This window comes from Salmo salar, chromosome ssa21 (assembly GCF_905237065.1).
Source record: "Salmo salar chromosome ssa21, Ssal_v3.1, whole genome shotgun sequence".
Classification (NCBI taxonomy): domain Eukaryota; kingdom Metazoa; phylum Chordata; class Actinopteri; order Salmoniformes; family Salmonidae; genus Salmo; species Salmo salar.
The window spans coordinates 4,950,151-4,977,809 of NC_059462.1; the positions used below are offsets into that span (position 1 = coordinate 4,950,151).

General features: G+C 42.1%; 1 protein-coding gene across 9 annotated transcripts in view; it reads left to right on the forward strand.

Moving 5' to 3' along the window:
• Positions 1-4,803: 4,803 nt before the first annotated feature.
• LOC106581643 (cell division cycle protein 16 homolog) overlaps positions 4,804-27,659 on the forward strand; it is a 46,235-nt gene continuing 23,379 nt past the window's right edge. For 2 of the 9 annotated variants that reach the window (XM_045704361.1, XM_045704366.1), the window contains exons 1-6: positions 4,805-5,003; positions 6,980-7,034; positions 7,114-7,226; positions 12,366-12,404; positions 21,291-21,431; positions 21,887-22,046. In XM_045704361.1, the coding sequence (XP_045560317.1) occupies positions 4,926-5,003; positions 6,980-7,034; positions 7,114-7,226; positions 12,366-12,404; positions 21,291-21,431; positions 21,887-22,046 (586 nt within the window). In that variant the 5' untranslated portion in view covers positions 4,805-4,925. Of the gene's footprint in view, positions 5,004-6,979; positions 7,035-7,113; positions 7,227-12,365; positions 12,405-21,290; positions 21,432-21,886; positions 22,047-27,659 lie in introns of all 9 variants that reach the window. The other 7 variants (XM_014163798.2, XM_045704362.1, XM_045704368.1 and 4 more) reach the window with 7 other exon arrangements.

The window sequence follows — 27,659 nt, forward strand, 5'->3', positions numbered from 1 at the left end:
ATCTCAGAACGAGTGACGTTTGAAACGCTATTAGCGCGCACCCTGCTAACTAGCTAGCCATTTCACATCGGTTACATCAGCCTAATCTTGGGAGTTGACAGGCTTGAAGTCATAAACAGCGCAATGCATTGCGAAGAGCTGCTGGCAAAACGCACGAAAGTGCTGTTTGAATGAATGCTTACGAGCCTGCTTGTGCCTACCACTGCTCAGTCAGACTGCTCTATCAAATCATAGACTTAATTATAATATAATAAACACACAGAAATACGAGCCTTAGCGCATTAATATGGTCGAATCCGGAAACTATCATCTCTAAAACAAAACGTTTTTTCTCTCAGTGAAATACGGAACCGGTCCGTATTTTATCTAACGGGTGGCATCCCTAAGTCTAAATATTCCTGTTACATTGCACAACCTTCAATGGTATGTCATAATTACGTAAGATTCTGGCAAATTAGTTCGCAACGAGCCAGGCAATGAACGCAAGAGCAGTGACACAATTTCATGTTAGCAGGCAATATTAACTAAATATGCAGGTTTAAAAATATATACTTGTGTGTTGATTTTAAAGAAAGGCATTGATGTTTATGGTTAGGTACATTGGTGCAACGACAGTGCTTTTTTCGCAAATGCGCTTGTTAAATCATCACCCGTTTGTCGAAGAAGGCTGTGATTCGATGAGAAATTAACAGGCACCGCATCGATTATATGCAACGCAAGACACGTTAGATAAACTAGTAATATCATGAACCATGTGTAGTTAACTAGTGATTATGTTAAGATTGATCGTTTTTTATAAGATAAGTTTAATGCTAGCTAGCAACTTACCTTGGCTTCTTGCTGCCCTCGCGTGACAGGTAGTCAGCCTGCCATGCAGGCTCCTCGTGGAGTGCAATGTAAGGCAGGTGGTTAGAGCGTTGGACTAGTAACCAGAATGTTGCAAAAACGAATCCCCGAATCCCCCCTGAACAAGGCAGTTAAACCCCCGTTCCTAGGCCGTCATTGAAAATAAGAATGTGTTCTTAATCTGACTTGCCTAGTTAAATAGGCAAATAGTTATATATTTTTTTGTTAGATTTAAAAAAAAATCTTTATAAAAAATAATAATAATAAAAAAAAAAAAAACGGCAAATCGGTGGCCAAAAATACCGATTGTTTTGAAAACTTGAAATCGGCCCTAATTAATCGGCCATTCCGATTAATCGGTCGACCTCTACTCTAAACGTTTGTGGGCACCGCTTGTCGACGTTATAGGGCAATTAAGGTATTGTTTAATGTGGTGTTTAGTGGCTTTTTTGAGTTTGACCCACCAAGAATTACATGCTAAAATCACCACTGGGCCTATCTATTTTACTTAGGTGATGATGGAAGTTATAGGCCAACTGCTGCATTGGCCTATATGCTGAGTTCCAGGCGCTCATTTCTTTAACCGCCAATGGATCACAGCGCTGATGCTCTTGCATAAGTTGAATTTTATAAAATTTTTTGTATTTTTATCATTTGAATTCAGATTTTTATGATTAACGACGTACCAATGATTGAGAAACAAAAATCTTATTGTTGAAATGAAACTGTTCCATGAAAATGCTAATCTAAAAATAATTATAATTGGCACGTATGTAGATTGGTTGAAATAAGAAATTGTAAGCGTCCCCAAACTTGAAACTCACAAGCCGCCTATCGTCTTTCCTAGAACACCCATTAAAAAAAATATGTGGTCCCGTGAAAAAAACGTACCCGCCTATGGAAATCAAATGCCCGTCCAACTTATTAGTTCTGGCGCAGTCTCTGCTTTTCCAACTTCTTCAGTCCCTGCTTTTACAACTTCAACAACTCCTAAATGTATAGTGTAGTTTGTTTCAGGGATTTTACAACTAGCTAACTACTTCACATGCTGATATTGACTTTGGCATTATTGTGTGTAGGCAGCTACGTATTCTAGCTACCTACCTAGCTAGCCAGCCAGCCTTTATGGGTTTTGTAGTGGACTTGAGCTCCAACAGATTTCCATAACAAAATGTTACATGTTGCGTCCAACCAAAAAACACACTATACCGTGCCTATACAGTGCCTTCGGAAAGTATTCAGACCCCTTGACTTTTCCACATTACAGCCTTATTCTGGAATTGATTATATAGATGTTTTTCCTCATCAGTCTACACACAATACGCTGTAATGACAAAACAAAAACACACGTTTTTACAAATGTTTGTTAAATTTATAAAATTAAAAAAATGATATCACATTTACATAAGTATTCAGACCCTTTACTCTGTAGTTTGTTGAAGCACCTTTGACAGCGATTACAGCATTGAGTGTTCTTGGGGATGACTCTACAAGCTTGGCACACCTGTATTTGGGGAGTTTCTCCCATTCTTCTCTGTAGATCCTCTCAAGCTCTGTCAGGTTGGATGGGGAGTGTTGATGCACAGCTATTTTCAGGTCTCTCCAGTGATGTTCGATCGGGCTTAAATCCGGTCTCTGGTTGGGCCATTCAAGGACACTCAGAGACTTGACCCGAAGCCACTCGTGTGTTGTCTTGGCTGTGTGCTTAGGGTTGTTGTCCTGTTGGAAGATTAACCTTCGCCCCAGTCTGAGGTCCTGAGTGCCCTGGAGCAGGTTTTCATCAAGGATCTCTCTGTACTTTTCTCCATTCATCTTTGCCTTGATCCGGACTAGTCTCCCAGTCCCTGCTGCTGAAAAACACCCCCACAGCATGATGCTGCCACCACCATGCTTCATCGTAGGGATGTGGCCAGATTTCCACCATACGTGACACTTGGCATTCAGCCCAAAGAGTTCAATCTTGGTTTCATCAGGCCATAGAATCTTGTCTATCATGGTCTGAGAGTCTTTAGGTGCCTTTTGGCAAACTCCAAGTGGGCTGTCATGTGCCTTTTACTGAGGAGTGTCTTCTGTCTGGCCACTCTACTATAAAGGCCTGATTGGTGGAGTGCTGCAGAGATGGTTGTCCTTCTGGAAGGTTCTCATCGCCACAAAGGAACTCTAGAGCTCTGTCAGAGTGACCATCGGGTTCTTGATCACCTCCCTGACCAAGGCCCTTCTCCCCTGATTGCTCAGTTTGGCTGGGCGGCTAGCTCTAGGAAGAGTCTTGGTGGTTCCAAACTTCTTCCATTTAAAAATGATGGCGGTCACTGTGTTCTTGGGGACCTTCAATGCTGCAGGCATTGTTTGGTACCCTTCCCCAGATCTGTGCCTCGTTACAATCCTGTTTCGGAGCTCTACAGCCAATTCCTTCGACCTCATGGCTTGTTTTTTTCTCTGTCAACTGTGGGACCTTACATAGACAGGTGTGTGCTTTTCCAAATCATGTCCAATCAATTGAATTGACCACAGGTGGACTCCAATCAAGTTGTAGAAAGATCTCAAGGATGATCAATGGAAACAGGATGCACCTGAGCTCAATTTTGAGTCTTATAGCAAAGGGTCTGAATACTTATGTAAATAAGGTATCCATTTTTTTTTTATATACATTTGCAAACATTTCTCAACCTGTTTTCGCTTTGTCATTATGGGGTATTGTGTGTTGATTGATGTTAGTTTGTATTTTTTTCACTGTATTTATTCCATGTGTCACTATTTCAATGTTTTATTTTATCTTAAACTCTGCATTTTTGGAAAAGTTTTCAGCTGTTGTTTACAAAGTATGTCACCAATATAATTTGATCAGCGATATTTAAAAAATAAAAATAATAATAATAAAAGGTGTGTAATAATTTTACATTTTATAGGGTTCTTTCCACATGGCCATATCTCCATGATACATTAATTTAAAACATTTTTTTTATGGAAGACATGCGCCTAACACCTTTGTGTAAGCATAACTTGGGCGGAAGTGTAGTTTGTCAACTGGAGGCCAGTGATGCCAACTTAGCAATTTTGTTGCTATATTTAGCAACTTTTCAGACTACCCTGGCAACTTTTTTTTCAAACAGCACCTAGCAACAAATTTAGCTACTTTAAAAAATGTATTTTAAACTTTTAGCAACTTTTGAAAAGTGACTAACGCTAAAATGCACGTATATTCCCTCTAAATGACACAAAAACGATTTTCTCTGTCACACACTCAGTCACAATACACGTGCCTGGCTTCAAAAGTGCATTGTGAATGACGTCTGCAGAAGGCCAGCAGCAATTTCAGTACATTGCAAATTATTGTTGGCTGACAGCAGTAGCAGTAGTAGGGGTTCGACGAGCCAAACTCAATGAATATAGATGGTCACGAATGTTTGATCTTGAACAGAACTTACAACATCAATCAACATATCTCAATCAAAATTGTACAGAAAAGAGTGAGAATCTGTACCTGAACAAATGTCAAATCATATTTTTCACCGAGATGGCCAGTCAATTTGAGTAACGTTATTGTGTATTCTACGTCATGATGCAGTTTTACGTTATCACGCAATGACATCACAACGTAATTTAGCAACTTTTAGCAACAAATCAACCTGCCTCTAGCAATTTACCCTGAAAATTTGTTGGCAACACTGCTGGAGGCACATACAGCCTATGAACGGCTTGTGTGTCGTTTTATTTCAAAGATTAATTCTCGCTGATATGAAAGATAAGGGGCATTTCAGTATATGTTTCAAAAACAGTTTCACAAGCAATGATTATTGACTTTTCTAAACACCGTTTGAATTGCGGTACACGCGAAGCAAAACGCTCAAATGTTCTCTGCTGTAATAAAATAAAATATTGTGGGATTTTTTTTCTTCTCTGAAATGACCGGAACCCTGATCAAAGGGTCGAGTTCCTTGCGGAGTATTTTAAGTGACACTCCCGATGCAAGAAGACCGCGGACTTTTTTTTTTTTGGGGGGGGTTCCTTGCGTAGCTAGTTTACGATCTTATTTTCACACGATGGTTTTATTTCTCGCTGAATGAAAATGTTACGCTTTGATGTATAAAGGGAGCATTAGGACAATCACAATGAATCTCGACAGACTTCGAAAACGTGTACGACACTACATTGATCAGGTAAGAAACGTAGACTAGATGTGCTAAATTGGTAGTTGGCTAGTTTGTCGCTGTCAGATTACCGTAATTTGTTGTACCGGCTAGCTAGCTAAATGAATGGACTACTGTTCATAATGACAAGTCTACAGTTTCCAGATGTCTAACACACACTTGCGTTAGCTAGCTCCTCAGATATCAACATTATGCTAACCTTAGTACCTAGTTAGCTTCCCTGCTACCTAAGTCAGTGACCTGAGCTAGTTAACGTTGTTGGCTACTACTGTAACGTTGTGTACTTGGACTACGGTAGCTGGTTACCCCATTCATAGCTCTCAAACTCTAGGCGACATTCTGCCTTCTCCCTACAGTTCTCAGTCGTTAACTTCGCCCACGACTGCCTTATCTGAACTACAATCCCGATGCTTTGTGATAACGTTTAGACACGTCAACCGTCGCTTGCGATCTGGATTTCAAAACATATGGCCCTTGCTTCATTAGTGAGAGAGAATCATTCAATTAAGTTGTAGCCGTTTTGCACAGATCCATACAGTTATGGGTGCCTCCATCCGACGAAACTACACTTCCTAAATTGCGCTTACACAGGTGTTGGGAACATACAAGATGGATAATTAGCGCAGGTGGCCGCCTCTTGTTTTCCGTAAACAAGCACTGTAACTTGGATATAAGACCATTTGGTAAAACTAACCCTATTAAGGTGTGTAGGACTTTGTGACATCTTGATGTAAAAAGGGCTTTAAATACATTTGATTTATTGTATCAATTTGACCTTTTTAATTATTTCTCGCTGATATGAAAGATGATATCTTTATGCTTACGAAACCGTTCAACTTGCCATTCATCAGCTTTTCAAGCTTAATGTCTAAATGCGATTGGTACTTACCAAAGAATGGAGTTTTGCTGATCGACTGTAGTCATGGCTGGTATGTACTTACAAAAAATGTCTAAATAAAATGTTATATGCAACCGAAAAAAGGCATTGGTATTGTTTTTCACCAAGTGTGCATGCATCAAATCCACCTCTTCTGCACCACCTAAAACATCTGTAATTAATGCCATGCACAGATCAGCTGATCCAGCAGCAGGGAAGTATGGGCTTATTTTGGACCTAAACTTGTCGCCTGCCTTCGCGTCTGGGACAATGACTCCCATTGTCAGGGCAGAGATATGAGCATCTCGTCGTTAGATACAGATCTGTTTTATCACCTACAACAGTGGATGAATGTCATATCAATCTATTTCACCTGTACTACACAGAATGCAATAATATTTCATACAAGGGGGATTAAGTAGACAATATACGGTATGTTTACAGTGATTGTATATTTAAGCAATAAGTCACGAGGGGTTGTGGTATATGACCAAAATACCACGGCTAAGGGCTGTTCTTAGGCACAACGCATAATAGCCTTATTGCTATTGTAAACTGGTTACCAATGTAATTAGAGCAGTAAAATAAATGTTTTGTCATACCTGTGGTATATGGTCTGATATACCATATGTACTGTCAGCCAATCAGCATTCAGTGCTTGAACCACCTAGTTTATAATTCTATTTTGTATATTTTAATTTAGTTCCTAATATTGCAGGAGGTGCTGAAGAGGTGGATTTGGTGCAAGCACACTCAGTCAAAAACAATACTTAGATTATTTCCAGACAAGGCATTTTTTTGGTTGCATGTAACTTTTTATTTAGACATTTTTTGGAAGTACATATCGGTGTGACGGCAGTAATGACGATAGTTGCTTGAAAAGCTGTTGAATGGCAAGTTGAATGGCTGCTTCCTGGGCTTAAAGGAGAATCGCCATATTCAACCTAGATTCTGGTTAAATTCAGGGGCTACTTGTAGGGTGGCTAGATAACTGCTAACTTGTATCAGTGAGTATTGACAGCTCCTGACAGTATCAGTTTCATACTTCTAGTTAATACATTCAGAATGTTTGCTTTCATGCTGCCTTTCCTGTCTGTTTTGTTTGCAGCAACAGTATCAAAGCGCTTTATTTTGGGCAGATAAGATTGCATCCCTGTCTCATGGTGAGTAATCTTCTTGATTTGATGAGATCATCTGACTAGGTTACTATAGAAGGTAAGTTAGTCCTCTATTTAACTGAAGTTGTACCTTTCACAGAAGACCCCCAGGATATCTACTGGCTAGCACAGTGCCTTTACCTCACCTCCCAGTACCACAGAGCCTCCCATGCCCTCCGCTCACGCAAACTAGATCAGGTAAGACCACCTGGTTGGCTCCCTGAGTACCAGCATATTTCTGTATGTCAACTCCGCGCTCACTGTGGGGCACTCAGGCTTGCATGCAACCTGACTAATGACATGTCATTACTTTAATAATTATCACTTGCGATACGATTTTGAAAACCTTCTGGAACTTGGATTAGTACAAAAAAAATGTACTTACTGTTTGCAGTTTTAGCACTGTGTTTTGAATAACACATGCATTCAGCCAGTGTATGGAATTTTCTTCTACTGCACTCAAATGTTGTACTTCGGCTGGAAGCATGAATTGCGTTATTCAAAATTCAGCCGCGTGCAACTAAAACTGTACAGTAAGCGTGTCTTTTGTATTTGAAAATATTTATCGCTTATATGAAAAGTAAAGTTTTAAATGTTTCCAAAACCGCATTGCAAGCGACCAGTATTAAGGTTTAGACCAGGGGTATTCAACCGGAGGTACTGCAGGTGTTCAGCGAAAATATTAAACGCCAATGTAACCTGTCTAAATGACCACCTGTAGCACTTCTATCTTTACCCATGAAATGCTTTGGGGCGGCAGGTAGCCTAGTGGTTAGTGTTGGGCCAGTAACTGAAAGGTTGCAAGATCGATTCCTCGAGCTGACAAGGTAAACATTTGTCGTTCTGCCCCTGAACAAGGCAGTTAACCCACTGTTCCTAGGCCGTCATTGAAAATAGTATTTCTTTTTAACTGACTTGCCTAGTTAAAGGTTACACACACACACACACCACACTGACCCCAAAAAAACATTGTTTATATTTACATGTCCCCATTACTCGTAAAACATAATCAAAACCTATTTATTTTCCTTACTTGCTGTGCTGTTTTGTTGTTCAGTCGTTTCATTCTCAACCAGGATTTCATCATACAAGTCAAGCAGTGAAGTTTCAGCTCTCTGTACGTGGCCTTTCTTCCTCGGTGCGCACTGTCACTGTGTCTGTTTCCATCTTGTCCAGCTGTGTCTGTTACATTTCACGTAAACCCTGTTTCTTGTCTGCATCGAAGTAGTGGGCCATGTACATAGCATCGAGCATGGTGGTGACACAGTAAAGAGAATGCCACCGAATCGCTTGTTCACAGCCTGTGTCGGCAGTTTTGTTGAACATGAGTTTCAATGCCATGACAGAGGGTATCACTTTTGCTGCAGGTGCAGGTGATGAGCTTATTTCTCGTGTCAGTTGTTCGAATGGAGCTTGGTAGCGTGTTCCTGTTTCAATGATGTTATCAATTGCCATTGAAATGGTAGCAGCGGTATGACAGCCAGCATATTCATGAGCGTGCAATACGACTTTCCTCAGTTCGAAATCCTCGACGACCCACTGTGCTGTCAGACTCGGCATGCTCATGGGGCTGACATCGCTGGTCCAAATTTCAGTCGTGAAGCTTTTTTAGCTGTGATGCTATTACTGTATAACTCCTGTAGGGCAACATCTGAAAAATAGCTCACTTGGTAGTGTGTACCGGTGCTCGACCAGTCGGCGAAGCCAACATCACCCATGACCAGAGAATGGTTGATTGTCAAGGGCAATGAATTTCATTATCTTGGTGTTATTGGATTTCGCCTTTAAGAAAATTTCAGCGAGACAACTGTCTTTCAAATGACTGCTCGACTTGTTGACTGCTCGATCCACACAGCAGACATTGTGGGCTAGGTTAGGAATGCTGTGTTGCACGTGTAGCGCAAAACTTTACGTGGTGTCATTACATCATGCACCTACGTTATATAGGTATGCACGTCAACTTTGACATCGGTTTTGCACATCGCTGTTAAAATAGACATCGAACCATGTTGATATTTTTAGCAAATCTAGTCCCATTCCGATATACTTACTGATATCGTGCATCCCTAGTTACAGCCTTATTCTAAAATGTATTAAATTGTCCCCCCCTCAATCTACACACAATACCCCATAAATAACAAAGAAAAAAAAGGGTTTAGAATTTTTTCCAAATGTATTTAAAAATAAAAAAACAGAACATTTACATTAGTATTCAGACCTTTTACTCAGTACTTTGTTGAAGCACCTTTGGCAGTGATTACAGCCTTCAGTCTTCTTGTGTATGACGCTACAAGCTTGGCACACCTGTATTTGGGGAGTTTCTCCCATTCTTCTCTGCAGATCCTCTCAAGCTCTTTCAGGTTGGATGGGGAGCGTCACTGCACAGCTATTTTCAGGTCTTTCCAGAGATGTTCGATCGGGTTCAAGTCCGGGCTCTGGCTGGGCCACTGAAGGACATTCAGAGACTTGTTCCGAAGCCACTCCTGCATTGTCTTCGCTGTGTGCTTTGGGTCATTGTCCTGTTGGAAGGTAAACCATTGCCCAAGTCTGAGGTCCTGAGCGCTCTGGAGCAGGTTTTCATCAAGGATCTCTCTGTACTTTAAAGGCGCAAACATTTTTCTTTGATCCTGACTAGTCTCCCAGTCTCTTCTGCTGAAAAACATCTGCTGAAAAACATCCGCCCAGCATGATGCTGCCACCATCCTTCACCGTAGGGATGGTGCCAGGTTTCCTCCAGACGTGACGTTTGGCATTCAGGACAAAGAGTTCAATCTTGGTTTCATCAGACCAGAGAATCCTGTTTCTCATAGTCTGAGAGCCCTTTAGGTGCCTTTTGGCAAACTCCAAGCGGGCTGTTGTGGCTTCCGTCTGGCCACTCCCTGACCAAGGCCCTTCTTCACCGATTGCTCAGTTTGGCCGGGTGGCCAGCTCTAGGAAGAGTCTTGGTGGTTCCAAACTTCTTCCATTTAAGAATGATGGAGGCGACTGTGTTCTTGGGGACCTTCAATGCTGCAGAAATGTTTTGGTGCTCTTCCCCAGATCAGTGCCTCGACACAATTGTTGCTCAGAATTTCTTCGACCTCATGGCTTGCTTTTTGCTCTGAGATGCACTGTCAACTGTGGGGCCTTATATAGACAGGTGTGTGTGTGTGCCTTACCAAATCATGTCCAATCTATTGAATTTACCACAGGTGGACTCCAAGTTGTAAATCTAAAGGATAGGGCTGGGCGACATGGTCAAAGTCTCATATCCCGATAACGATACATATCAAGATATACACTTTTTCTGTAAATTCAATGAATAAATAGTTTATATAAAATGACCATGTAATAATTATGCTCAACAAATAAAAGGTATTTGGTACCTTGGGTCGAGTGTTATCACCAACTCACTTAACTCCTGTTTCTCAACCGTGTAAATTGGGGACATGTCTTTGCAGATGTAAGTTGTAACGGCTGCTGTTATCTTCGTGATTCTTTGCCATATTGTGTGCCGCGGGCAAAAGCCTCTTGCAACGTCTGAGTTGGGTTTGTTTTGAGCACTCGACTGTACTTTTTTGGGTCTCATCCGTAGAGACTCTCCGTACTGTTTCACATGATTCTTGCGTAGGTGTTAAGAGGTTAGTGGTATTTGAGCCTGTTGACGGGACTGGCCTGCGACATATTTTGCAGAGGTCGGTTTTCTAGTCCGTGTCAGACTTTTCATACCAAACCACGTCCATGCGACCGAAGTAACCCCTCTTTTAGGTACGGTCTCCGTGCTCTGTGTCGCATTCACACTCCATGTTTTTTTTGTTTTGCAAATTTCCTTCCACACGGCACATGTGGAAGAACGCAAAGCGACGTCCAATTTGATGAAAAATATTGCTGTAAATTCTTGAATATGGGGTGAGACATTGTTACTCATTTGTAAATAAAGCCAGTTTGTTATTTAGAATTATTTATGTTTTTAGAGGGAGAGAAACCAAAAACCTACAGTCATCTCATGGGTCTCCCAGTCGAGGCCGGCACAGGTATTGAACCAGCATCTGTAGCATCACGGCTTGCATTGCTACGCAGTGTCTTAGACTGTTCGGTCGGGAGTGTACTACAGTAAGAGCAAAATAAAATAATAACCTTTAGTCTAACAACAGTTTTAGTAAGTAATACTGAAGTCGTGTACAATTATCACTTTCTATTTAGGTTTATGTCGCCCATTCATTGTCAGTTAGAGAGGCAGTAGGACCCAAAAGCATAATCGGTGCTCTGACTCCCCCTTGCGCTGTTCTGGAGCAATGAAGTGGTGACGCAGGGTACCGTATTAAACCACAAATTACCTCTAAGTACCGCAGCATAATCGCAGAACTTTTAGTGGCGTAACCACTATGTGAAAAATTGTGTGTTTCTGTTTTGTAGTCAAATATGTGCATCGTGTGATTTATGACCAATTGTGAGTAGGGATTGCCTACTAATTCTCGAATAATTGGTTGACGTCATTGGAAACCATTGTTTGGACTACAAAACAGAAATACGGCGTTTTTGTGAAGTGGAAACGTCAATGAGCAACAACTGCTCAGCCGGCCATGTGGTAGGCCACATAATCTCACAAAGAGACCGCCCAGTGCTGAAGCACGTAAAAATCATCTGTCCTCACTACCGAGTTCAAAACTGCCTCTGGAAGCAACGTCAGCACAATAACTGTTCATCAGGAACTTCATGAAATGGATTTCCATGGCTGAGCTGCCGCACAACAAGCCTAAGATCACCATGCGCAATGCCAAGTGTCGGCTGGAGTGGTGTAACGCTCGCTGCCATTAGACACTGGAGCAGTGGAAACGCGTTCTCTTGAGTGCTGATCACGCTTCACCATCTGGTAGTCCGATGGATGAATCTGGGCTTGGCGGATGCCAGGAAAACGTAGTGCCCGACCTCACTAATGCTCGTGGCTCAATGGAAGTAAATCCCTGCAGGAATGTTCCAATATCTAGTGGAAAGCCTTCCCAGACGAGTGGAGGCTGTTATAGCAGCAAAGGGGGACCAACTCCATATTAATGCTCATGATTTTGAAATGAGATGTTTGATGAGCAGGTGTCCACATACCTTTGGTCATGTAGTGCATGTTGATGTTGGGGCGGTGCTGGAGATTATGATTATGAAGTTTAACGCTTTTGAACGGTCCCTTTAACATTTAGACTGTCGGCATTTCCCTCATATGCCAGATATTTGTAAATAGACGCTAACATGCTAGTGTTACTGTCTATGAATGGGCAAATGCTGGTGCCATTGTTGAGGTGAAAAGTTGTCTGTCAGCTTCTGCTTTGGTTTTCATTTTCCCAATATGTATCTTTCATTTCACAGTTGTATGGTGCGTGTCAATATCTCGCTGCTAGATGCCACGTGAGTATTAACATTAAGCTACTTCATGTGATGAAATCTACCTGTTCAAACTCTCCATCCTCCTATTAGTCCATGGACCTTCTGGAAAATGGGTTCACTTTTATAGTCATTTTTATATATTGATTGTATGGGAAATTATGCAAAATAATCTTTTGAAGGCTGTTAAAGGACATTTGAGACAAGGTGGAATGTTCACATGCTCAGTGAAAATGACTATCAAACAACAATTTAACATTTTATTGGGTGGAGCTTATCTTAAAAACCATGGGTTTTGGGAAAGGTTCTAATGATTTACCTAGACTGACTCATCTTATGAAACAAAAATGTTAGAAGTAGTAGAAATGCATACATATTTGTTTAAGGAAAATTGGTCATGGCCTAGTGGGAAATGATACCAAGAGATCCAAATCTGGTATCATATTGGTTTTATAGTTGTCACCTGCAATGCTAAGATGAAATGTGTGCTATGTCATTTGTTGAGTTCACACAGATTTAGGTAAACACATTCTCTAAAAAGGAATACTTGTGATAATTTTTTATTTAACCTTTAACTTCTGTCCTTGACCATCATGATTTCAAACTTATGCTCTCTAACCTTTTAACCTTAAGTTATTTAGTGATGTGTTACCTAATTTGGCAGCCATTAGTTCAGCAGCTGGTTGACAAATGTTATAGAAATTATGCCATTGGTGATTAGAAAAACCTTAGCCTATGGGCCTCCCGAGTGGCGCAGCGCTCTAGCGACTCCTTGGGGCGGGCGCATGCACATTGACTTCGGTCGCCAGTTATACAGTCTTTCCTCTGACATATTGGTGCGGCTGGCTTCCTGGTTAAGCGAGCAGTGTCAAGAAACAGTGTGGCTTGGCAGGGTTGTGTTTCTGAGGACGCATGGCTCTCGACCTTTGCCTCTCCTGAGTCCCTACAGGAGTTGCAGCGATGGGACAAGACTGTAACTACCAATTTGGATATTGGGGGGAGGGGGAAAATGACAAAAATACAAAAATAACCAGCCTTTGTGCATTTGGACCATTGCTGATGCCCTCGACAACCCTCAGCAGTCTCTAACTCAGGGCTCTCCATCCCTGTTCATGGAGAGCTACCCTCCTGTCGGTTTTCACTCCAACTCCAGTTGTAACTAAGCTGATTTTTAAGCTTATCGACCAGCTAATTATTAGAATCAGGTGTGCTAGAATAGGGTAGGAGTGAAGCAACAGACGGTAGTGCACCAGGAACAGGGTTGTAGAACCCTGCTTTAACCAGTACATATTTCAGTAGGATGTACACTACAATGTATTTTCCCATAGATAGGGTAGCTAGACACGATCTATAAAGGCTGTAAACCTAAGGCTTCAATACACCAGCTATGTATGTTGATGTCCCCTAATTATCAGGTGGTTTGTTAGAAAGTTAATGTTGGAATGTAGTTTGACAGCATTTAAGACAGCTTTTACTTTTCACAATATGGCATATCATTATAATCACTACAAAACAGTGAAAGATATGTATAATATTCATACAAACATATGTTGTTTTACATAGAAAAATTTGCTATAAATACAGACCAAAAACAGTTGTTTGAAGCATTTTGCTAATCTATTTTATAAAGATTAGATATTTAGCAAACCTGGCTGAATTGGTTATCTGCATAACTAAAATATTTAATTGTCATTAGGCATATTCTACCTATTATTAAAACCAGTGGAGCTGGTTTGTGGCCATGTTGGGAAATGTTTAACCTATGGTTAAATCTGCAAAACTAGGGATCATTGTTTACACTTCTCCTAACTTTGTCAACTTGTGTGCACTCATTATGAAGGCATTTTGCAAGAATGGGTTCCCTGTACCTCTTTGCTGGACGTAATGCATTCCTATGGGATCTCATAGTGCAATGTATGGGGCAGATTTCACAAAAACATTTTATTGTTAACACAATTTATAGTATCATATTGCATATCATTTTAATTATTAGACATCAGTGAATGCTTCTAGAACAGCTTTCCCTGTGGCTCAGTTGGTAGAGCATGGTGTTTGCAGCGCCAGAATGGTGTGTGCAACGCCGGGGGGGCCAGTACAAAAAAATGCATGAAATGAAATGTACACTGCTCAAAAAAATAAAGGGAACACGAAAACAACACATCCTAGATCTGAATGAAAGAAATAATCTTATTAAATACTTTTTCCTTTACATAGTTGAATGTGCTGACAACAAAATCACACAAAAATAATCAATGGAAATCCAATTTATCAACCCATGGAGGTCTGGATTTGGAGTCACACTCAAAATTAAAGTGGAAAACCACACTACAGGCTGATCCAACTTTGATGTAATGTCCTTAAAACAAGTCAAAATGAGGCTCAGTAGTGTGTGTGGCCTCCACGTGCCTGTATGAATGACCTCACTACAACGCCTGGGCATGATCCTGATGAGGTGGCGTATGGTCTCCTGAGGGATCTCCTCCCAGACCTGGACTAAAGCATCCGCCAACTCCTGGACAGTCTGTGGTGCAACGTGGCGTTGGTGGCTGGAGCGAGACATGATGTCCCAGATATGCTCAATTGGATTCAGGTCTGGGGAACGGGCGGGCCAGTCCATAGCATCAATGCCTTCCTCTTGCAGGAACTGCTGACACACTCCAACCACATGAGGTCTAGCATTGTCTTGCATTAGGAGGAACCCAGGGCCAACCGCACCAGCATATGGTCTCACAAGGGGTCTGAGGATCTCATCTCGGTACCTAATGGCAGTCAGGCTACCTCTGGCGAGCACATGGAGGGCTGTGCGGCCCCCCCCAAAGAAATGCCACCCCACACCATGACTGACCCACCGCCAAACCGGTCATGCTGGAGGATGTTGCAGGCAGCAGAACGTTCTCCACGGCGTCTCCAGACTCTGTCACATGTGCTCAGTGTGAACCTTCTTTCATCTGTGAAGAGCACAGGGCGCCAGTGGCGAATTTGCCAATCTTGGTGTTCTCTGGCAAATGCCAAACGTCCTGCACGGTGTTGGGCTGTAAGCACAACCCACACCTGTGGACGTCGGGCCCTCATACCATCCTCATGGAGTCTGTTTCTGACCGTTTGAGCAGACACATGCACATTTGTGGCCTGCTGGAGGTCATTTTGCAGGGCTCTGGCAGTGCTCCTCCTTGCACAAAGGCGGAGGTAGTGGTCCTGCTGCTGGGTTGTTGCCCTCCTACGGCCTCCTCCACGTCTCCTGATGTACTGGCCTGTCTCCTGGTAGCGCCTCCATGCTCTGGACACTACGCTGACAGACACAGCAAACCTTCTTGCCACAGCTCGCATTGATGTGCCATCCTGGATGAGCTGCACTACCTGAGCCACTTGTGTGGGTTGTAGACTCCGTCTCATGCTACCACTAGAGTGAAAGCACCGCCAGCATTCAAAAGTGACCAAAACATCAGCCAGGAAGCATAGGAACTGAGAAGTGGTCTGTGGTCCCCACCTGCAGAACCACTCCTTTATTAGGGGTGTCTTGCTTATTGCCTATAATTTCCACCTGTTGTCTATTCCATTTGCACAACAGCATGTGAAATGTATTGTCAATCATTGTTGCTTCCTAAGTGGACAGTTTGATTTCACAGAAGTGTGATTGACTTGGAGTTACATTGTGTTTAAGTGTTCCTTTTATTTTTTTGAGCAGTATATTTAATGTATGCATTCACTACTTACTGTAAGTCGCTCTGGATAAGAGCGTCTGCTAAATGACTAAAATGTAAAAATGTTTCAGGTAGCCTAGAGCATTGGGCCAGTAACCGAAATGTTGCTTGATCGAATCCCCAAGCTGACAAGCTATAAATCTGTCATTCTGCCCCTGAACAAGGCAGTTAACTCACTGTTCCCCGGTAGGCCATCATTGTAAATAACAATTTGTTCTTAACTAACTTGCCAAGTTAGATAAAAAATAAATAAAAAATCTTAATGTAATTGAAATGACTACAAAAATTTGTTTTTTTTATTCCTTTTCAGATTTTTTATTTTTTTTTAACCACTATTCTGGTAATTATTTAGCGAAATACATAACTTGCATGGGCCATCATTTTGGGTTGTCCTCATTGTAACACATTTTATGCAATTATTTGTCTTATTACACCAATTATTTATTCAGTTATGGCCATGCAAAATCAATGCAGTTTCTTCCCATTGAAAGGAATGGCGGCCATCTTCGAAATAGGCTGTTAGGACTGATTGACAAAATCTATGATGACTCATATATATATATATATATATATATATATAGCCAAATGCAATTTAAACTCAGTTTTTCACAATTCCTGACATTTAATACTAGTAAAAAGTCCCTGTCTTAGGTCAGTTAGGATCACCACTTTATTTTAAGAATGTGAAATGTCACAATAATAGTAGTGAATGATTTATTTCAGCTTTTATTTCTTTCATCACACTCCCAGTGGGTCAGAAGTTTACATACACACTGAATTAGTATTTGGTAGCATTGCCTTTATATTGTTTAACTTGGGTCAAATGTTTCGGGTAGCCTTCCATAAGCTTACTACAATAAGTTGGGTGAATTTTGTCCCATTCCTCCTGACAGAGCTGGTGTAACTGAGTCAGGTTTGCAGGCCTCCTTGCTCGCACACACTTTTTCAGTTCTGCCCACACATTTTCTATAGGATTGAGGTCAGGGCTTTGCCACTCCAATACCTTGACTTTGTTGTCCTTAAGCCATTTTGCCACATCTTTGGAAGTATGCTTGGTCATTGTCCATTTGGAAGACCAATTTGCGACCAAGCTTTAACTTCCTGACTGATGTCTTGAGATGTTGCTTCAATATATCCACCTAATTTTCCTACCTCATGATGCCATCTATTTTGTGAAGTGCACCAGTCCCTCCTGCAGCAAAGCATCCCCACAACATGATGCTGCCACCCACTTGCTTCGCGATTGGGATGGTGTTCTTTAGCTTGCAAGCCTCTCCCCTTTTCCTCCAAACATAACGATGGTCATTATGGCCAAACAGTTCCCATTTTTTGTTTCATCAGACCGGAGGACATTTCTCCAAAAAGTATGATCTTTGTCCCCATGTGCAGTTGTAAACCGTAGTCTGGCTTTTTTTATGCCGGTTTTGGAGCAGTGGCTTCTTCCTTGCTGAGCGACCTTTCAGGTTTTGTCGATGTAGGACTCGTTTTACTGTGGCTATAGATACTTTTGTACCTGTTTCCTCCAGCATCTTCACACGGTCCTTTGCTGCTGTTCTGTGATTGATTTGCACCTTTTGCACCACCAAAGTACCTTCATATCTAGGAGACATACCGCTCAGGAAGGAGACGCATTCTGACAGAACGCATCTCCTTCCTGAGTGGTATGATGGCTGCGTGGTCCCATGGTGTTTATTTGTGTACAATTGTTTGTACAGATGAACGTGGTACCTTCAGGCGTTTAGTTCATTCTTGGGAGAAATTTCCAGACTTGTGGAGGTCTACAATGTTTATTCTGAGGTCTTGGCTGATTTTCTTTTGATTTTCCCATGATGTCAAGCAATGAGGCACAGAGTTTGAAGATGGGCCTTGAAATGCATCCACAGGTACACCTCCAATTGACTCAAATGATGTCAATTAGCCTATCAGAAGCTTCTACTGCCATGACATCATTTCTGTAATTTTCCAAGCTGTTTAAAGGCACAGTCAACTTAGTGTATTTAAACTTCTGACCCATTGGAATTCTGTCATGCACAAAGTAGATGACCTAACCGACTTGCGAAACTATAGTTTGTTAACAAGACATTTGTGGAGTGGTTGAAAAACAAGTTTTAATGACTCCAACCTAAGTGTATGTAAACCTCTGACTTGAACTGTTAAAAAAAACTGCTAAAAAAAATTCCCCAATGGATCTCCTTGTCCTGTATGTATTTGGTATAGTTATCATCTTGGGCAGCCATACTCAACTGGCAGACTGCAGTCCAGATCCGGACTGAGAATGGGGTCAGAAGGACTGTGTTAAATATTTAAAAAAAATGTTTTATAGGAACTGTCAGGCTTTTAACTTACTGCTTTTGAGAATTGTTATAATAGAATATACAAGGTTACATTTTGAAATTTGGTATTGCATGGGCAGTTTTCCTCATGTCATTCATTTGGTATTAATTCAAAGGTATTCCTTAGAGGTGGGGTTTCAGGTGTTTCCGGAAGGTGGTGATTGACTCCGCTGTCCTGGCGTCGTGAGGGAGCTTGTTCCACCATTGAGGTGCCAGAGCAGCGAACAGTTTTGACTGGGCTGAGCGGGAACTGTGTTTCCGCAGAGGTAGGGAGGCGAGCAGGCCAGAGGTGGATGAACGCAGTGCCCTTCTGGTGTAGGGACTGATCAGAGCCTGAAGGTACGGAGGTGCCGTTCCCCTCACAGCTCCGTAGGCAAGCACCATGGTCTTGTAGCGGATGCGAGCTTCAACTGGAAGCCAGTGGAGTGTGCGGAGGAGCGGGGTGACGTGAGAGAACTTGGGAAGGTTGAACACCAGACGGGCTGCGGCGTTCTGGATGTGTTGTAGGGGTTTAATGGCACAGGCAGGGAGCCCCGCCAACAGCGAGTTGCAGTAATCCAGACGGGAGATGACAAGTGCCTGGATTAGGACCTGCGCCGCTTCCTGTGTGAGGCAGGGTTGTACTCTGCGACTGTTGTGGAGCATGAACCTACAGGATCGGGTCACCGCCTTGATGTTAGCGGAGAACGGGTGTTGCGGTTAGCGGGTGTTGTCCAGGGTCACGCCAAGGCTCTTAGCACTCTGGGAGGAGGAGACAATGGAGTTGTCAACCGTGATGGCGAGATCATGGAACGGGCAGTCCTTCCCCGGGAGGAAAAGCAGCTCCGTCTTGCCGAGGTTCAGCTTGAGGTGGTGATCTGTCATCCACACTGATATGTCTGCCAGACATGCAGAGATGCGATTCGCCACCTGGTTATCAGAAGGGGGAAAGGAGAAGATTGTGTGTCGTCTGCGTAACAATGATTGGAGAGACCATGTGAGGATATGACAGAGCCAAGTGACTTGGTGTATAGTATAAGTCCTTCTCGCTATCTAAATATTGTAGTTATGGCCAGATTACGTGCTCTGGGGCCTCGACTGATTTTTTTTATTTTTTTTTATTAGTCAGTCGGGTATCATAACACGACATGGCAAAATTTGTAGAATAGCAGGAAATTCACTTTAAAATTACGACTTTCTTTTCACCCCATGTCAAAATATGTATAATTGAGGGGTATGAGCTTTAAAATGGCTAAATGTTCTCGCCGCCAACAAGTAGTGTGAATGGTTTGGGGTTGCATGGGTCGCGAGGTGGGGTTACAAAGATGATAATTTACAATATCCATCCGGACCTTTGCCATCTAGGAAACATGTGACCGGACCTTTTCAAATAGTAGTTGAGTACCCCTGATCCAGGGTACCTTGTGGCAATAGAGCACATCCCAATATTGTCCATTCTGGTTCGATATAGCCCAAAATGCATATGTGTATTACCTTTGACACCCAAAAGGTGAGCCAATAGAGATATCATTACCATTACAATTGTTTCATATCTTAATGTGTTTTATGAATTTAACATATCAAATTGCCTTAGTTTTTAAAGACTGTTCCCTGATAATACAAAATTACGTTTCATACCCTGATCCTGTTGGCTCAAATAATTGTGTAGGGGTCATAAACACAATCACATCAAATTGTAGGTGTAGACCTTACTGTGAAATGCTTAGATACGAGTCCTTCACCAACAATGCAGACTTTTTTTGTAAAGTATTTGCTAATAAACAAAATAATGAACTAAGGTAAGAAAAAAAGTAACAATAAAATAACTTTGAGGCTATATACAGGGTGTACCGAGTCAATGTGCAAGGGTACAGGTTAGTCAAGGTAATCTGTACATGTAGGTAGGGGTCAAGTGACTTTGCATAGACAATAAAAAGTATTGTAGTATTATTTAAGTAATAAAATAATAATAAAATGCAAGCCATTTGATTAACTGTTTAGGAGTCATGGCTTGGGGGTAGAAGCTGTTAAAAGCCTTTTGGACCTAGACTTTGTGCTCTGGTACCACTTGCCGTGCGGTAGCAGAGAGAACAGTCTGACTAGGGTGGCTGGAGTCTTTGACAATTTTTAGGGCCTTCCTCTGACACTGCCTGGTATAAAGTTCCTGGATGGCAGGAAGCTTGGCCCTAGTGATGTGCTGGGCCATACACACTACCCTCTGTAGTGCCTTGCGGTCAGATTCCGAGCAGTTGCCATACCAAGCGGTGATGCAAAAAGTCAGGAAGCTCTCGATGGTGCAGCTGTAGACCTATATAATTAGTTAGGAGCCTGTAAAACGTCAGCCTCTGGCGCCATTATTCCTTGCGAACATATCATTAATTTCATGCAGTGATGGCCATGTATCGGAGGTAGCTAAATGTGGCTATGATACCAAAATATAATCCACAGACATGACTGTTAATGAAAATCATAATTAGACTTTGCCTCCTGAAAGTGGCCCTCTGGCCCAAGGACTATATGGCCTATGTCGTGTCTATTTAGATACTTTTTAATCCCTTTTTTTTATGGTACAAAAGCTGTAGGCTTCCCCCTCCCCCACCCTTGTATTTTAGCTATACCTTTGTTCTTTTGAACATGTTTTCTCTCACTATTTGTTTACTTTCCACTCTGTTTTACTTATACTTACAGACTAGAGACAAGTACAAGTGCATCGTATTTGTGTGCTGTTATTCCCCAATATGGTCATTTAGCAGCGTCTTCCTAGCCAAATGCATATTAATGCATATTAATTATGTGGCCTATGCAGGAATCAAACCCACAACCCTGATTTTACCAGCACCATGCTCCTAACTGACCTGACCCATTGGAAGCACTAACCTATTGTTTGTTTTGTGCAGTATGCTGCCAAAGAGTTCCAGCAGGCCTTAGACATCCTGGACATGGAGGAGCCAGCCAGCAAGGAGCTGCTGGACCGGAGTGTCAAAGAGGACCACGGGATACAACAGTCGCCTGAGGACTGGGAGATGAGCCCTGCCTCTGTGAGTCTCAGCTCTGACACAATAGGGTCCAATTTTGTTTTTGTGGCCCTGTAATGCCAGGTTTGTGTTCAAGCCTCTTAGTGTGATTAAAAAAAGCCCCAGTTCCTTCACATTTATGGTGTTGTGGTTACAGGTTAACTACAGTATTTGCATACTGTATTGTGGGTGACTGATATGGCAACACAGTATTCAAAGACCCCTTGGCTGCATTTTCATGAATTGTTCCTTTTGAAAGCTATACATTTTCATTTTTGTAGTTATCACCATCATATTATTAAAGGGGTCTGTCGTTCACCCAGTAGCCACATTCATACAAAATGTATGTGTGGGTCTTTATGTCAGTGGCCCCTGGAGGCTTCCCCGACTGATGCTGCTTCAGTGGTCCTGACCCCTGTGGTCTCACATCTTTCTTTAGCTCCCTCTCTCTCCCTCATTTCCCACTCACCCCCTCTCAGATCGACAGTTCTATTTGTCTGTTGCGGGGGAAGATCTATGATGCTATGGACAACCGGCCTCTGGCCACGTCCAGCTACAAAGAGGCCTTGAAACTGGACGTGTACTGCTTTGAAGCCTTCGACCTTTTAACGTCCCATCACATGCTGACCGCTCAGGAAGGTGAAACTTATAGGTTTTGCACGTGTGTAGCAGGAGTAATATAGATTATTTTGTACCATTGTTTTCAATAATGATATACTGTACTTACTGATGTTTCTGTAAGGTAAATATAGTTGTACCATGTATGCTATGAGTGTATACAGTGCATTCGGAAAGTATTCAGACCCCTCAACTTTTTCCACATTTTGTTACTTTACAGCCTTATTCTAAAATTGATTAAATCGTTTTTTCCCCCTCAATCTACACACAATCCACCAAAATCTGTTTTTAGAAATTTTAGCAAATGTATAAAATAAAAATAAATGAAATATAGGGATGCACTGATATGACATTTTTGGCCAATATCTGATATTTTCCTTGCCAAAAAAGAAATGCCGATAACCAATATTTTTGTTAATTTTTGCAAACTTTTAAGCATTCTAGTAAAGTTCAATAGTTAACACACATGGATGCAGCGGTCTAAGGCACTGCATCTCAGTGCAAGAGGCGTCACTACAGTCCCTGGTTTGAATCCAGGCTCTATCACACCTGGCCGTGATTGGGAGTCCCATAGGATGGCGCACAATTGGCCCGGGGTAGGCCGTCATTATAAGTAAGAATTTGTTCTTGCCTGGTTAAATAAAGGTTACACACACACAGCACACTGATCAAAAAGTTATTTTTATGCCATTTATGTATTACCAGTAAAACATAGTCAAAACCTATTTCTTTTACTTACTTGCTGTGCTGTTTTCATTGAGTCATTTCATTCTCAACCAGGATTCCTATGGAACGCAGTTTGGGTCTTTGCTATGGAACACTGTTTGGGTCTTTGCGTGTCCAAAAATATACTATTTCACGTGTCAAATAAGCTTGTTGAACAATCAGGACCTGACTATGACTGCACGTTACATAATAATTAAACGTGTTCATACATTTTTTATGTAGTGTAAAACTAACCTGTCTCACGACGGTAAACCCAGCTCACGTTCCCTATTCCCCATATGTCACAACGATTCATCGACACGTATGCTATGACGCTGGTAAAGTTGTCTCACGCACCTACAGTGCTAGTCCAAAAAAAAGAAAAGAAAAGATAGCTAGCTCTTATTTATTTCACCTTTATTTAACCAGGTAGGCAATTGCGACCTGGCCAAGATAAAGCAAGCAGTTTGACACATACAACAACAGAGTTACACATGGAGTAAAACAAACCTACAGTCAATAATATAGTAGAAAAATAAGTCTATACACAAAGTGAGCAAATGAGGTGAGATAAGGGAGGTAAAGGCAAAAAAGGCCATGGTGGCTAAGTAAATACAATATAGCAAGTAAAACACTGGAATGGTAGATTTGCAGTGTAAAAAGTGCAAAATAGAAATAATGGGGTGCAAAGGAACAAAATAAATACAGTAGGGGAAGTGGTAGTTGTTTGGGCTAAGTTATAGATGGGCTATGTGCAGTGATCTGTGAGCTGCTCTGACAGCTGGTGCTTAAAGCTAGTGAGGGAGATAAGTGTTTCCAGTTTTAGAGATTTTTGTAGTTTGTTCCAGTCATCGGCAGCAGAGAACTGGAAGGAGAGGCGGCCGAAGGAGGAATTGGCTTTGGGGGTGACCAGAGAGATATACCTGCTGGACCGCATGTTACAGGTGGTTGCAGCTATGGTGACCAGCGAGCTGAGATAAGGGGGACTTTACCTAGCAGGGTCTTGTAGATGACCTGGAGCCAGTGGGTTTGGCGACGAGTATGAAGCGAGGGTACAGGTCGCAGTGGTGGGTAGTATATGGGGATTTGGTGACAAAACGGATGGCACTGTGATAGACTGCATCCAATTTATTGAGTAGGGTATTGGAGGCTATTTTGTAAATGACATCACCAAAGTCGAGGTTGGTCAGTTTTACGAGGGTAAGTTTGGCAGCATGAGTGAAAGATGCTTTGTTGCGAAATAGGAAGCCAGTTCTAGATTTAACTTTGGATTGGAGATGTTTGATGTGAGTCTGGAAGGAGAGTTTACAGTCTAACCAGACACCTAGGTATTTGTAGTTGTCCACATATTCTAAGTCAGAACCGTCCAGAGTAGTGATGCTGGACGGGCGGGCAGGTGCAGGCAGCGATCGGTTGAAAAGCATGCATTTAGTTTTACTTGTATTTAAGAGCAGTTGGAGGCCACGGAAGGAGAGTTGTATGGCATTGAAGCTCGTCTGGCGGGTAGTTAGCACAGTGTCCAAAGAAGGGCCAGAGGTATACAGAATGGTGTCGTCTGCGTAGAGGTGGATCAGAGACTCACCAGCAGCAAGAGCGACATCATTGATGTATACAGAGAAAAGAGTAGGCCCAAGAATTGAACCCTGTGGCACCCCCATAGAGACTGCCAGAGGCCCGGACAACAGGCCCTCCGATTTGAGACATTGAACTCTATCAGAGAAGTAGTTGGTGAACCAGGCGAGGCAATCATTTGAGAAACCAAGGCTGTTGAGTCTGCCAATGAGGATGTGGTGATTGACAGAGTCGAAAGCCTTGGCCAGGTCAATGAGTACTAGAGGTCGACCGATTATGATTTTTCAATGCCGATACCGATTATTGGAGGACCAAAAAAAGCCAATACCGATTAATTTGCCAAATTTTTATTTTATATATATTTTTTAATTATTATTTGATTTTTTTAATAATGACAATTACAACAATACTGAATTAACACTTTTGACTTAATATAATACATCAATAAAATCATTTTAGCCTCAAGTAAATAATGAAACATGTTCAATTTGGTTTAAATAATGCAAAAACATAGTGTTGGAGAAGAAGGTAAAAGTGCATTATGTGCCATGTAAGAAAGCTAACGTTTAAGTTCCTTGCTCAGAACATGAGAACATATGAAAGCTGGTGGTTCCTTTTGACATGAGTCTTCAATTTTCCCAGGTAAGAAGTTTTAGGTAGTAGTTATTATAGGACTATTTCTCTCTATACCATTTGTATTTCATATACCTTTGACTATTGGATTTTCTTATAGGCACTTTAGTATTGCCAGTGTAACAGTATAGCTTCCGTCCCTCTCCTCGCTCCTACCTGAGCTCGAACCAGGAACACATCGACAACATCCACCCTCGAAGCAGCGTTACCCATGTAGAGCAAGGGGAACAACCACTCCCAAATCTCAGTGCGAGTGACGTTTGAAACGCTATTAGCGTGCACCCGCTAACTAGCTAGCCATTTCATATGAGTTACACCAGCCTAATCTCGGGGGTTGATAGGCTTGAAGTCATAAACAGCGCAATGCTTGAAGAATTGCGAATTGCTGCGTGCAAAACGCACGAAGGTGCTGTTTAAATGAATGCTTACGAGCCTGCTGCTGCCTACTATCGCTCAGACTGCTCTATCAAATCATAGACTTAATTATAACATAATAACACAAAGAAATACAAGACTTTGGTCATTAATGTTTCGAAAACGAAACGTTTATTATTTAAGTGAAATACGGAACCGTTCCGTATTTTGTCTAATGGGTGGCATCCCTAAGTCTAAACATTCCTGTTACATTGCACGACCTTCAATGTTATGTCATAATTATATACAATTCTGGCAAATTTAATTACGGCTTTTGTTAGGAATAAATGGACTTGACACAGTTCGCAATGAGCCAGGCGGCCCAAACTGCTGTGTATATACCCGGACTGCTCGCACGGAACGCAAGAGAAGTGACAGAAATTAATTTTAGCAGGCAATATTAACTAAATATGCAGGTTTAAAATATATACTTGTGTATTGATTTTAAAGAAAGGCATTGATGTTTATGGTTAGGTACATTGGTGCAACGACAGTGCTTTTTTTCGCAAATGCACTTGTTAAATCATCACCTGTTTGTCGAATTCGGCTGTGATTTGATGAGAAATTAACAGGCACCGCATCGATTATATGCAACGCAGGACACGTCAGATAAACTAGTAATATCATCAACCATGTGTAGTTAACTAGTGATTATGTTACGATTGTTTTTTTATAAGATAAGTTTAATGCTAGCTAGCAACTTACTTCGGCTTCTTGCTGCCCTCGCATAACAGGTAGTCAGCCTGCCATGCAGGCTCCTCGTGGAGTGCAATGTAAGGCAGGTGGGTAGAGCGTTGGACTAGTAACCAGAAGGTTGCAAAAATGAATCCCCGAATCCCCCCTGGACAAGGCAGTTATCCCCGTTCCTAGGCCGTCATTGAAAATAAGAATGTGTTCTTAATCTGACTTGCCTAGGTAAATAAAGGTGTAAAAACGGCAAATCGGTGGCCAAAAATACCGGTTACCAATTATGAAAACTTGAAATCGGCCTAATTAATTGGCCATTCCGATTAATCGGTCGACCTCTTAATACGGCTGCACAGTATTGTTTCTTATCGATGGCGGTTAAGATATCATTTAGGACCTTGAGTGTGGCTGAGGTGCACCCATGACCAGCTCTGAAACCAGATTGCATAGCGGAGAAGGTGCAGTGGGATTCGAAATGGTCAGTAATCTGTTTGTCTTGGCTTTCGAAGACTTTAGAGAGGTAGGATAGACATAGGTCTGTAGCAGTTTGGGTCAAGAGTGTCCCCCCCCTTTGAAGAGGGGGATGACCGCAACTGCTTTCCAATCTTTTGGAATCTCAGACGACACGAGAGGTTGAACAGGCTAGTAATAGGGGTTGCAACAATTTTGGCAGATCATTTTAGAAAGAAAGGGTCCAGATTGTCTAGCCCGGCTGATTTGTAGGGGTCCAGATATTGCAGCTCTTTCAGAACATCAGCTGACTGGATTTGGGAGAAGGAGAAATGGGGAAGGCTTGGGCGAGTTGCTGTGGGGGGTGCAGTGCTGTTGACAGGGGTAGCCAGGTGGAAAGCATGGCCAGCCGTAGAAAAATGCTTATTGAAGTTCTCAATTATAGTGGATTTATCGGTGGTGACAGTTTTTCCTATCCTCAGTGCAGTGGGCAGCTGGGAGGAGGTGCTATTATTCTCCAAGGACTTTACAGTGTCCCAGAACTTTTGAGTTTGTGTTGCAGGAAGCAAATTTCTGCTTGAAAAAGCCAGCCTTGGCTTTTCTAACTGCCTGTGTATATTGGTTTCTAACTTCCCTAAAAAGTTGCATATCACGGGGGCTGTTCGATGCTAATGCAGAACGCCACAGGATGTTTTTGTGTTGGTTAAGGGCAGTCAGGTCTGGAGAGAACCAAGGGCTATATCTGTTCCTGGTTCTAAATTTCTTGAATGGGGCATGCTTATTTAAGATGGTGAGAAAGGCATTTAAAAATAATAACCATGCATCATCTACTGACTGGATGAGGTCAATATCCTTCCAGGATACCCGGGCCAGGTCGATTGGAAAGACTTGCTCGCTGAAATGTTTCAGGGAGCGTTTGACAGTGATGAGTGGACGTCGTTTGACCGCTGACCCATTACGGATGCAGGCAATGAGGCAGTGATCGCTGAAATCTTGGTTGAAAACAGCAGAGGTGTATTTAGAGGGCAAGTTGGTTAGGATGATATCTATGAGGGTGCCTGTGTTTAAGGCTTTGGGGTGGTACCTGGTAGGTTCATTGATAATTTGTGTGAGATTGAGGGCATCAAGTTTAGATTGTAGGATGGCTGGGGTGTTAAGCATGTCCCAGTTTAG